Consider the following 12,338-nt stretch of genomic DNA (forward strand, 5'->3'; position numbering starts at 1 on the left):
AGATGAGGAGAAGAGGGGGAGAAGAGATTGCCTCGAAAGGTCAGCATCTTTCTATCCATCCCACATATCTTTGTAATTGATCCTTTTCTCATCAGTGGGAGTCTCTCCAAATAGGCTGACATCGATCACACACTTTATATGCTCATCTTTTCTCCCCGCCAAGCCGCCAAGCACCAAGATGCTTAGGGGTGTGTGTATGTTTTTCTCTTTTATCAGAGTGGTGTGGAACAACCCTCCTCCTCCTCCTCCTCCTCCTCCTCCTCCGCAGCAGTAGAAAATAAAACATTAAACTGGATTTACATTATCCCCAAGGACTTACATTATCCCCAAGGACTTACATTATCCCCACGGACTTACATTATCCCCAAGGACTTACATTATCCCCACGGATTTACATTATCCCAAGGGACTTACATTATCCCCAAGGACTTACATTATCCCCAAGGATTTACATTATCCCCAAGGACTTTCATTATCCCCACGGATTTACATTAGCCCCAAGGACTTACATTATCCCCACGGACTTACATTATCCCCACGGACTTACGTTATCCCCACGGACTTACATTATCCCCAAGGGCTTACATTATCCCCACGGGCTTACATTATCCCCACGGACTTACATTACCCCCGCGGACTTACATTATCCCCACGGACATACATTATCCCCACGGACTTACATTATCCCCACGGACTTACATTATCCCCACTGTCTTACATTATCCCCACGGGCTTACATTATCCCCACGGGCTTACATTATCCCCGCGGAGTTACATTATCCCCACGGACTTACATTAGCCCCACGGACTTACATTATCCCACGGGTTTACATTATCCCCAGGGACTTACGTTATCCCCACGGACTTACATTATCCCACGGATTTACATTATCCCCAAGGACCTACATTATCCCCGTGGGTTTACACTACCCCCACGGATGTACATTATCCCCAAGGACCTACATTATCCCCGCAGATTTACATTATCCCCACGGATTTACATTATCCCCAAGGACTTACATTATCCCCACGGATTTACATTATCCCCACGGATTTACGTGGTCCCCCAAGGACTTACATTATCCCCAAGGATTTACATTATCCCCACGGATTTACATTATCCCCAAGGACTTACATTATCCCCACGGATTTACATTATCCCCACGGATTTACGTGATCCCCCAAGGACTTACATTATCCCCGAGGATTTACATGGTCCCCCAAGGACTTACATTATCCCCCACGGATTTACATGATCCCCCAAGGATTTAGATTATCCCCAAGGACTTACATTATCCCCCAAGGACATACATTATCCCCCAAGGACTTACATTATCCCTCAAGGACTTACATTATCCCCCAAGGACTTACATTATCCCCAAGGATTTACATTATCCCCACGGATTTACATTATCCCCAAGGACTTACATTATCCCCACGGATTTACGTGATCCCCCAAGGACTTACATTATCCCCAAGGATTTACATGATCCCCCAAGGACTTACATTATCCCCCACGGATTTACATGATCCCCCAAGGATTTAGATTATCCCCAAGGACTTACATTATCCCCCAAGGACATACATTATCCCCCAAGGACTTACATTATCCCCCAGGGACTTACATTATCCCCCAAGGACTTACATTATCCCCCAGGGACTTACATTATCCCCAAAGGACTTACATTATTCCCCGCTGAGTTACATTATCCCCCAAGGACTTACATTATCCCCAAGGGCGTACATTATCCCCAACAGATGTACATTATCCCCAGGCACTTACATTATACCCAAGTATTTACATTATCCCACAATGACTTACATTATCCCCAAGGGCTTACATTATCCCCCACGGATTTACATTATCCCCCACAGAGTTACATTATCCCCCAAGGACTCACATTATCCCCCACGGAGTTACATTATCCCCAGCGGAGTTACATTATCACCCACAGAGTTACATTATCCCCCACGGAGTTACATTATCCCACCAAAAAAGGGGAGTGGACAGAGGCCCAGTAGCTTATTTTTTATTTTATTTTTTATTTTATTTCACCTTTATTTAACCAGGTAGGCTAGTTGAGAACAAGTTCTCATTTGCAACTGCGACCTGGCCAAGATAAAGCATAGCAGTGTGAGCAGACAACAAAGAGTTACACATGGAGTAAACAATTAACAAGTCAATAACACAGTAGAAAACAAAGGGGGAGTCTATATACAATGTGTGCAAAAGGCATGAGGAGGTAGGCAAATAATTACAATTTTGCAGATTAACACTGGAGTGATGAATGATCAGATGGTCATGTACAGGTAGAGATATTGGTGTGCAAAAGAGCAGAAAAGTAAATAAATAAAAACAGTATGGGGATGAGGTAGGTGAAAAAGGGTGGGCTATTTACCAATAGACTATGTACAGCTGCAGCGATCGGTTAGCTGCTCAGATAGCTGATGTTTGAAGTTGGTGAGGGAGATAAGAGTCTCCAACTTCAGCGATTTTTGCAATTCGTTCCAGTCACAGGCAGCAGAGTACTGGAACGAAAGGCGGCCAAATGAGGTGTTGGCTTTAGGGATGATCAGTGAAATACACCTGCTGGAGCGCGTGCTACGGATGGGTGTTGCCATCGTGACCAGTGAGCTGAGATAAGGCGGAGCTTTACCTAGCATGGACTTGTAGATGACCTGGAGCCAGTGGGTCTGGCGACGAATATGTAAATGTAATGTAATGTAAATGTAAATACTTTTTTTGAGGAAAATCTAGACACACAAACACACACACACTCCGATAATTGTACATCAGTGCTGTGTCACCAAGGCCTCAACAGCTAGTAATAAGGGAGATGGTTATTTCATGATGGTCCCCAACCTTATTTAGTAAGATTTAACGGGTAATCTAGGAATCATTTAGTAAGATTTAAAGGGTAATCTGGGAATCATTTAGTAAAATGTAAAGGGTAATCTAGGATTCATTTAGTAAGATTTAAAGGCTAATCTAGGATTCATTTAGTAAGATTTAAATGATAATCTAGGATTCATTTAGGACAATTTAAAGGCTAATCTAGGATTCATTTAGTAAAACGTATTAAACTGTGGAGCTGATTCAAGCATGTGCTTTTATATAAACTCTCTGAAGCATGTCCATGCACATTCAGTTTACCATCACAGGGTTATGCTCAGGGTCTGCTTTAAGAAGAAAACAACAGATGTATCTTTAAATGGATCACAACAAGGACATAGATCTTCTGTCAAACATTTAACAAAAAGAATGATGGGTTCTGGTGGACCAGTTTAGCACTTTAGCAGTTTCAGCTGTCTGACAGGAGGTCATAGATAGAGAGAGAGGGGGAGGAAGATGTCTGACTGGAGGTCACAGATAGAGAGGGATGAAGCTGTCTGACTGGAGGTCACAGAGAGAGAGGGATGAAGCTGTCTGACTGGAGGTCACAGATGGAGAGGGGGAGGAAGATGTCTGACTGGAGGTCACAGATGGAGAGAGGGAGGAAGATGTCTGACTGGAGGTCACAGATAGAGAGGGATGAAGCTGTCTGACTGGAGGTCACAGATAGAGAGGGATGAAGCTGTCTGACTGGAGGTCACAGATGGAGAGGGGGAGGAAGATGTCTGACTGGAGAACACAGATAGACAGAGAGGAAGATGTCTGACTGGAGGTCACAGATGGAGAGGGGCAGGAAGATGTCTGACTGGAGGTCACAGATGGAGAGGGGGAGGAAGATGTCTGACTGGAGGTCACAGATAGACAGAGAGGAAGATGTCTGACTGGAGGTCACAGATGGAGAGGGGGAGGAAGATGTCTGACTGGAGGTCACAGATGGAGAGAGGGAGGAAGCTGTCTGACTGGAGATCACAGAGAGAGAGGGATGAAGCTGTCTGACTGGAGGTCACAGAGAGAGAGGGATGAAGCTGTCTGACTGGAGGTCACAGGTGGAGAGAGAGAGAGAGAGAGAGAGAGAGAGAGAGAGAGAGAGAGAGAGAGAGAGAGAGAGAGAGAGAGACAGAGAGAGAGAGAGAGAGAGAGAGAGAGACAGAGACAGAGAGAGAGAGAGAGAGAGACAGAGAGAGAGACAGAGAGAGAGAGAGAGAGAGAGAGAGAGAGAGAGAGAGAGAGAGAGAGAGAGAGAGAGAGAGGGGAACTGTCTGACTGTAGGATACAGATAGAGAGAGAGGAAAGTAACCAGATCCGGAATGTCAACAAACACAAACATATTAAGAAACACACACACTGTGGGAGAATCACGATGGTGATTCACTTGTCGTTCCGCTTGTAAGCCAATGCTTAAGCTAATTGATATTGATGCTGTTTTCCTGGAAGCTATACACAATTTTGACACTTTTTAAAGACCCAAGTACTGTATGATCACAGCAATATAAAGTACTGTATGATCACACCAATATAAAGTGCTGTATGGTCACACCAATATAAAGTACTTCATGATCACAGCAATATAAAGTACTGTATGATCACAGCAATATAAAGTACTGTATGATCACAGCAATAAAAAGTACTGGATGATCACACCAATATAAAGTACTGTATGATCACACTAATATAAAGTACTGTATGATGACACCAATATAAAGTACTGTATGATCACAGCAATATAAAGTACTGTATAATCACAGCAATATAAAGTACAGTATGATCACACCAATATAAAGTACTGTATGATCACACCAATATAAAGCACTGTATGATCACACTAATATAAAGTACTGTATGATCACACCAATATAAAGTACTGTATGATCACAGCAATATAAAGTACTGTATGATCACAGCAATATAAAGTACTGTATGACCACAGCAATATAAAGTACTGTATGATCACAGCAATATAACGTACTGTATGATCACACCAATATAAAGTACTGTATGATCACAGCAATATAAAGTACTGTATGACCACAGCAATATAAAGTACTGTATGATCACAGCAATATAAAGTACTGTATGATCACACCAATATAAAGTATTGTATGATCACATCAATATAAAGTACAGTATGATCACATCAATATAAAGTACTGTATGATCACATCAATATAAAGTACTGTATGATCACAACAATATAAAGTACTGTATGATCACAGCAATATAAAGTACTGTATGATCACAGCAATATAAAGGACAATATGATCACAGCAATATAAAGTACTGTATGATCACACCAATATAAAATACAATATGATCACAGCAATATAAAGTACTGTATGATCACAGCAATATAAAGTACTGTATGATCACAGCAATATAAAGTACTGTATGATCACACCAATATAAAGTACTCTATGATCACAGCAATATAAAGAACTGTAAGATCAAACCAATATAAATTACAGTATGATCACCCAGGGTCTCGAGCTTAATAACAAGTTTGGAGGGTACTATAGTATTAAATGCTGAGCTGTTGTCAATGAACAGCATTCTTACATAGGTATTCCTCTTGTCCAGATTGGTTAGGGCAGTGTGATTGCGATTGCATCGTCTGTGGACCTATTGGGGCGTTAAGCAAATTGGAGTGGGTCTAGGGTGTCAGATAGGCTGGAGGTGATATGATCATTGACTAGTCATGATGACGGAAGTGAGTGCTACGGGGCGATAGTCATTTAGCTCATTTACCTTTGCTTTCTTGGGATCAGGAACAATGGTGGCCATCTTGAAGCATGTGGGAACAGCAGACTGGGATAAGGATTGATTGAATATGTCCATAAACACACCAGCCAGCTGGTCTGCGCATGCTCTGAGGACGGGGCTGGGGATGTCGTCTGGGCCTTGCGAGGGTTAACACGTTTAAATGTTTTACTCACGTTGGCTGCAGTGAAGGAGAGCCCACAGGTTTTGGTAGCGGGCCGTGTCGGTGGCACTGTATTGTCCTCAAAGCGAGCAAAGAAGTTGTTTAGTTTGTCTGGGAGCAAGACATCGTGGTCCGCGACGCAGCTGGTTTTATTTTTGTAGTCCGTGTCTGTAGACCCTGCCACATGCCTCTCGTGTCTGAGCCGTTGAATTGTGACTCTACTTTGTCTCTACAGTATACTGATGCTTACCTTGTTTGATTGCCTTGCGGAGGGAATAGCTACACTGTTTGTATTCGGTCATGTTTCCGGTCGCCTTGCCCTGATTTAAAGCAGTGGTTTGCGCTTTCAGTTTTGCGCGATTGCTACCATCAATCCACAGTTTCTGGTTGGGGAAGGTTTTAATAGTCTCTGTGGGTATCCCAGTTCACGTGATCGAAACAATCTTGAACCGTGGAATCAGATTGGTCGGACCAGCGTTGAACAGACCTGAGCAGGGGCGTTTCCTGTTTAAGTTTCTGTCTATAGGCTGGGAGCAACAAAATGGAGTCGTGGTCAGATTTTCCAAAAGGAGGGCGAGGGAGGGCTTTGTATGCGTCGCGGTAGTTAGAGTAACAATGATCCAGGGTTTTACCAACCCGGGTCGCACATTCGATATGCTGATAAAATTTAGGGAGCCTTGTTTTCAGATTAGCCTTGTTAAAATCCCCTGCTACAATAAATGCAGCCTCAGGATATGTGGTTTCCAGTTTACATAGAGTCCAATGAAGTTATTTCAGGGCCGTCGAGGTGTCTGCTTGGGGTGGGGGGATATACAGGGCTGTGGTTATAATCGAAGAGAATTCTCTTGGTAGATAATGCGGTCGGCATTTGATTGTAATATATAAAGTACTGTATGATCATACCAATATATGGGTACTGTATGTATCCTCCACTTTTGGTATGGTGTGCATTTTAGGACAAACTCAAGAAGGGTTGACGATTGACTCAAGGAGGTATGAGGCTGAGGATGTCCTAAAATCTACACCGTAACACGAGTTCTTCTGGACAATGACCCTTTTTTGACTTTGTGTGACAGAGGACTTTTGTTTTTTATCTTCTAGGTTTACGAACAGGACGACTTGAGTGAACAGATGGCGAGCCTAGAGGGACTCATGAAGCAACTCAACGCCATCACTGGCTCGGCCTTTTAACCCCAGCAGCCCTGGCAGAGAGTCCCACCCAGACAGTCCGTCAGACCTTAACAGCAGCAGCACAGACAGCAGAACCACAGTATTACACCATAGGGCAGTGCACAGAGAGGGGGGTTATGGTGTCAGAACCTCAGAAACACAGACACTTCTCCACCTCCCTCCCGCCTCCCCCAAATACTGTAACCAACCCTTCTAACAGACCTCTATGTACCCCTATAAATACAGTAACCAACCCCCCTGTAATCCCAAAACATCAAGACTAACGATTAAGGAGAATCTAAAAGATTTTCCTAGTGTTGATTTCCCTTTAAAACACCACCTTTTGAGTTTTCATTTATCAGTGTTAATTTTGGAGGGTTTCCTTGTGCGTTACTGGTGTATTGGATTGAACTTTGAACTGAAGGCACAAGTGTTACAGCTGGGTCTATAGGATTAGACCTTTGGATTGGTTATTATCTCCAGACACCAACGTTCAGCTGGACCCCCTCGTTCACCAAAGTTCACCCGGACCCCTCGTTCACCAACGTTTCCCTGGACCACTCGTTCACTAATGCTTCCCTGGACCCCTCGTTCACTAACGTTTCCCTGGAACCCCTCGTTCACCAACGTTTCTCTGGACCCCTCGTTCACCAACGTTTCTCTGGACCCCTCGTTCACCAATGTTTCTCTGGACCCCTCGTTCACTAACGTTTCTCTGGAACCCCTCGTTCACTAACGTTTCCCTGGAACCCCTCGTTCACCAACGTTTCCCTGGACCCCTCGTTCACCAACGTTTCTCTGGACCCCTCGTTCACTAACGTTTCCCTGGAACCCCTCGTTCACCAACGTTTCCCTGGAACCCCTCGTTCACTAACACTTCCCTGGACCCCTTGTTCACTAACACTTCCCTCGACCCCTCTTTCACTAACACTTCCCTGGACCCCCTCGTTCACTAACGTTTCCCTGGAACCCCTCGTTCACCAACGTTCCCCTGGAACCCCTCGTTCACTAACACTTCCCTGGACCCCTCGTTCACCAACGTTTCTCTGGACCCCTCGTTCACTAACGTTTCCCTGGAACCCCTCGTTCACCAATGTTTCCCTGGAACCCCTCGTTCACTAACACTTCCCTGGACCCCTCGTTGCCTGGTGATGTTGTGAGACAACATGGGAGGTCTCACAGTAACCACACCCTTACGGCGTTGGAATGAAACGTACACCAACTCCTTGTGAACCCGAGGCTGTCCAAATATGGACACCGTACACACGCTCCCTCTTCTCTTTCCTAAAACAGTGACACAGTCAGTGACCACAGCCTAGAACATTCTACAGGCTGTGAGGAACTCTGGTTAGGCCCCGGGTACTGGATCATCTCAATACGGACTCTACAGAACCAAGTTCAGACTCTGGAAAGTTCTGGATCCTTGTTCAGGTCCATTTGTGTTGCTGCTCCTCAACTGAACGTCTGCCCTGGTTGTGTTGCTACCCTTTATCACAACTACAGACAGCTGTTGAAATCGTTAAAACAACACCAAGAATTATAACCAGGCGCTCCAGTCAATGTATGAATGGTCTTGGAACGTACTGGGAATCAATACAGTATCAAATGGTATTTACAGGGGTTGGAAGGCTTTTGTATGAATGTATGTTATTTACTCTGAACAATCCATTGTTTTGGTTAATACCACCTTATTCACAACATACAGCGTCTTGTGCATTATTAAAACCCCCGAGAGATGTTTCTTTTTTGTTGTTGATTAAGGCGGCGTTGATGCTATTGATGAGTCGTCATTTTAACAGTTAAGGTTTTCATGAGACAGACACATGTACCTCAGTTTAAGGTTGTACGGTTGACTGACTAACAATGTGATCACACAGGGGTTTGTTTTGGTCATTTTTATATGATAAACGATTATATTATTCCATATAGTATATTTTTACATCAGCAGTTCTGTCAAAGCTGCAGTACAACTATTTTTAAACCAATTGATTAAACCCTACTGGCTTCTAATCTAGTTTTACATTATGGGGCTGCATGGGTTGCTATGCATCACTGAGGATAGATACTGTACATAACCTGAAGCCTTTTAACAAAACATGGCATCAATATGTACCACTTAAGTGATAAATGAATCATTAATCGCCATGAAAATAGGACATCAATATTCGCATGTTTGATTCTGGTAACCCACGGTAACTGTGCTCCCTTTATCATTTGCAAGCCTCTATATTTTTTTCCCCCCCTCTGAAGATGGATTGTCCCAGAGAGAACATGTTTAGATTAGAACACAGGAGATAAAGGGTTAGCTACATTGTCATTCAGAACATGTTTAGATTCGAACACAGGAGATAAAGGGTTAGCTACATTGTCATTCAGAACATGTTTAGATTAGAACACAGGAGATAAAGGGTTAGCTACATTGTCATTCAGAACATGTTTAGATTAGAACACAGGAGATAAAGGGTTAGCTACATTGTCATTCAGAACATGTTTAGATTAGAACACAGGAGATAAAGGGTTGAATTCATTATACTGTATCAAATGTTAGGATTCATATTAGGACACCAGATGGAAATAGTAACAATGCTCAATATGGTATTGATGTCTGTGCCAGTGAGACATTCAAATGGTTTAGAATAGAGGGAAAGAAAAGTCACAGATCAGACGACTCATCACAGAACAATGTCTTTATTTCGTCACAACAGACTGTCGAGTGTGCTCTCATTCTACGTTTTGGGGTTTTCTTTTTTATCGGTTTGCCCTTAAAGGAAAATTCCACAAAACAAAATCTAGTTTTCAAGATCTAGAATATTGAAAAGTCCAGAACATTTCACAGTATGATGCGTTTAGGACACATTCTAGAATTTTAACATTATACATCTTGGAAACTTGATTGCTTGACCTGCAAAACATTTTTAGGATTGTTTCAACAGTGGACTAATGAAACACAACATTGTTTAGGTTTTTTTGGAGTGGTATTTTCTTTTAAATCCTTTTATTTTTTATTGTATTTTTAATTTGTTGAGAAAAATGGAGATGTTCTATGTGCCTATCAGTTTGCTTTTCCGTTCTTCGTTTCTCTCTTCGTTGGTCACTTCATTTGATCTGTAGGAAAATATGAAACGTGATTTTGTTTTTCTCTCTTTGCCTCGACCTTAAGTGCAGGGTAACAGATGAAGTTCTGTCGACATAGTCTTCTCTCTTCTGAACGACAGACAGGCAGACCATGGCTCTATATTTTCTTGTATGCTGTACATGTGTATTACCATGGAGAAAGGACCACTGAAGCAAGACAACATGAAAAAAAAATTGTCAGTCCCGAATGGAATCCTATTCCCTATTTCGTGCCCTACTTTTGACTCAAGCCCTATGGACTTTGGTCAAAAGTAGTGCACTATATAGGGAATAGGGTGCCATGTTTTTTTTCTTCTTCCATTGTACAGTTCCATAGAGCAACTGAAGGACAAATTGCTAGTTAACTCATTGACTGTGGGTGGGTGTGGGGAGGGTACTTTTTATGATAAAATGTAATATATTATTTAGAGCGCACATTACTATTATTTATGAAGAACGACGTGATCATTCTGGACATGTAGTTTAGTAATGGGGGGGGGGGAAACGACATTTGGAAAAACCCATTCAAGATCTCATTCTCAATACTGTTAGGAAGGTGTCCATCCCATTTAATGCCCTCTTCCTGTTGTCTTTCTCCCATCAGCCACATCATGATTGCGGTATCAATATTAGGACAGACTCTGGAGTCACAAGCAGTTAGTCCTAATTTGGATACCGTACAGGATAGCACGTCCTCTCAGAAAAGGAAGTCACCCGTAGATAGCTTGAGTTGCAGACTTACACAGACATCTATCATGTCACAATTCACCCAAACTGTCTAGATTGGCTGGATATTTGAATAACAAGTGCATTTGATAAACTGTTATGGATGATAGGCTATGGTTATAACCTGTTTTGTATGACAGGCTATAGGTTATAACCTGTTTTGTATGACAGGCTATAGGTTATAACCTGTTTTGTATGACAGGCTAAAGGTTATAACCTGTTTTGTATGACAGGCTAAAGGTTATAACCTGTTTTGTATGACAGGCTATAGGTTATAACCTGTTTTGTATGACAGGCTAAAGGTTATAACCTGTTTTGTATGACAGGCTATAGGTTATAACCTGTTTTGTATGACAGGCTAAAGGTTATAACCTGTTTTGTATGACAGGCTATAGGTTATAACCTGTTTTGTATGACAGGCTAAAGGTTATAACCTGTTTTGTATGACAGGCTATAGGTTATAACCTGTTTTGTATGACAGGCTAAAGGTTATAACCTGTTTTGTATGACAGGCTATAGGTTATAACCTGTTTTGTATGACAGGCTAAAGGTTATAACCTGTTATGGATTATAGGCTATAGGTTATAACCTGTTGTGAATGATAGGCTGTATGTTATAACCTGTTATGGATTATAGACTATAGGTTATAACCTGTAATGGATTATTGGTTATAACAAGAAAGGACCACACTCTTTTTACTAACAAAACTGTGATGACTGTTGAGAAGGTGAAATATCCAGAAAGAAGTCCTAACTCTATGTTCTTTGAATTCATACTTAAAAAATTGTCAGCCTTTTTTTTTTTGAATTGTTAACCAAATTAGATTTAGTGATTGTACAATATTAAAAGTGTACATTTTTGTTCATTTAAAGCGAAGAAGGGAATAAGACATAATTGCGTATCTTATTATTATCTTATTATTACAAAGAGTAAGAAACCTCTTCTTCTTGTCTGTTTCTATCCACAACGTTGTGTACAACTGGTTTTGTAATGCACTGTAGAGCAAGCAATTCCACTGTTCATTCTTCTTCTTTTTTAAATAGAAATGGTATTTCGATGGTGTATTCTTTTTGTTTGATAAATAAAGTTTTGATACAAAATACCACTTGCCATTTTACGTGGAGTCTATCTGTAGCTATAACGAAGACTGTGTGAAAAACCTCCAGAAGCAAAGCCAAGTTCGTCACGTCTCTAAACAGACTAGGACAGCATCCCAAATGGCACCCTATTCCCTATGTAGTGCACTACTTTTAGACCAGAACCCTATGGGTCCTGGTCAAAAGTAGTGCACTACAGTATACAGGCAATAGGGTGCCATTTCAGATGCAAGCCTGAGTGAAAACCTCCTGAGGCAAGTCGAGCCCTGTCCTCTTTTGAACAGACGACTAGAAGGTGACTGTCATATTCCGTGTGTTAGCTGCCACCCTGATGAAGGGTGAAGACGGATTAACAGAGCAAGACATAATCAAGACACGTTGAAGAAAATTCTGGTTTAAAAAAAATGAAGCATGGATGATG

The 12,338-nt window shown here is 42.0% G+C and overlaps 1 protein-coding gene across 1 annotated transcript in view; it reads left to right on the plus strand.

The window, feature by feature from the left end:
- dcc (DCC netrin 1 receptor) overlaps positions 1-11,922 on the plus strand; it is a 699,685-nt gene extending 687,763 nt beyond the window's left edge. Inside the window, exon 29 of the mRNA XM_031825895.1 lies at positions 6,912-11,922. Within this exon, the coding sequence (XP_031681755.1) occupies positions 6,912-7,001 (90 nt within the window). The 3' untranslated portion in view covers positions 7,002-11,922. The remainder of the gene's footprint in view (positions 1-6,911) is intronic.
- The last annotated feature ends 416 nt before the right edge of the window (positions 11,923-12,338 follow it).

The sequence above is a fragment of the Oncorhynchus kisutch genome, linkage group LG6 (genome assembly GCF_002021735.2).
Source record: "Oncorhynchus kisutch isolate 150728-3 linkage group LG6, Okis_V2, whole genome shotgun sequence".
NCBI classification, from domain to species: Eukaryota; Metazoa; Chordata; class Actinopteri; order Salmoniformes; family Salmonidae; genus Oncorhynchus; species Oncorhynchus kisutch.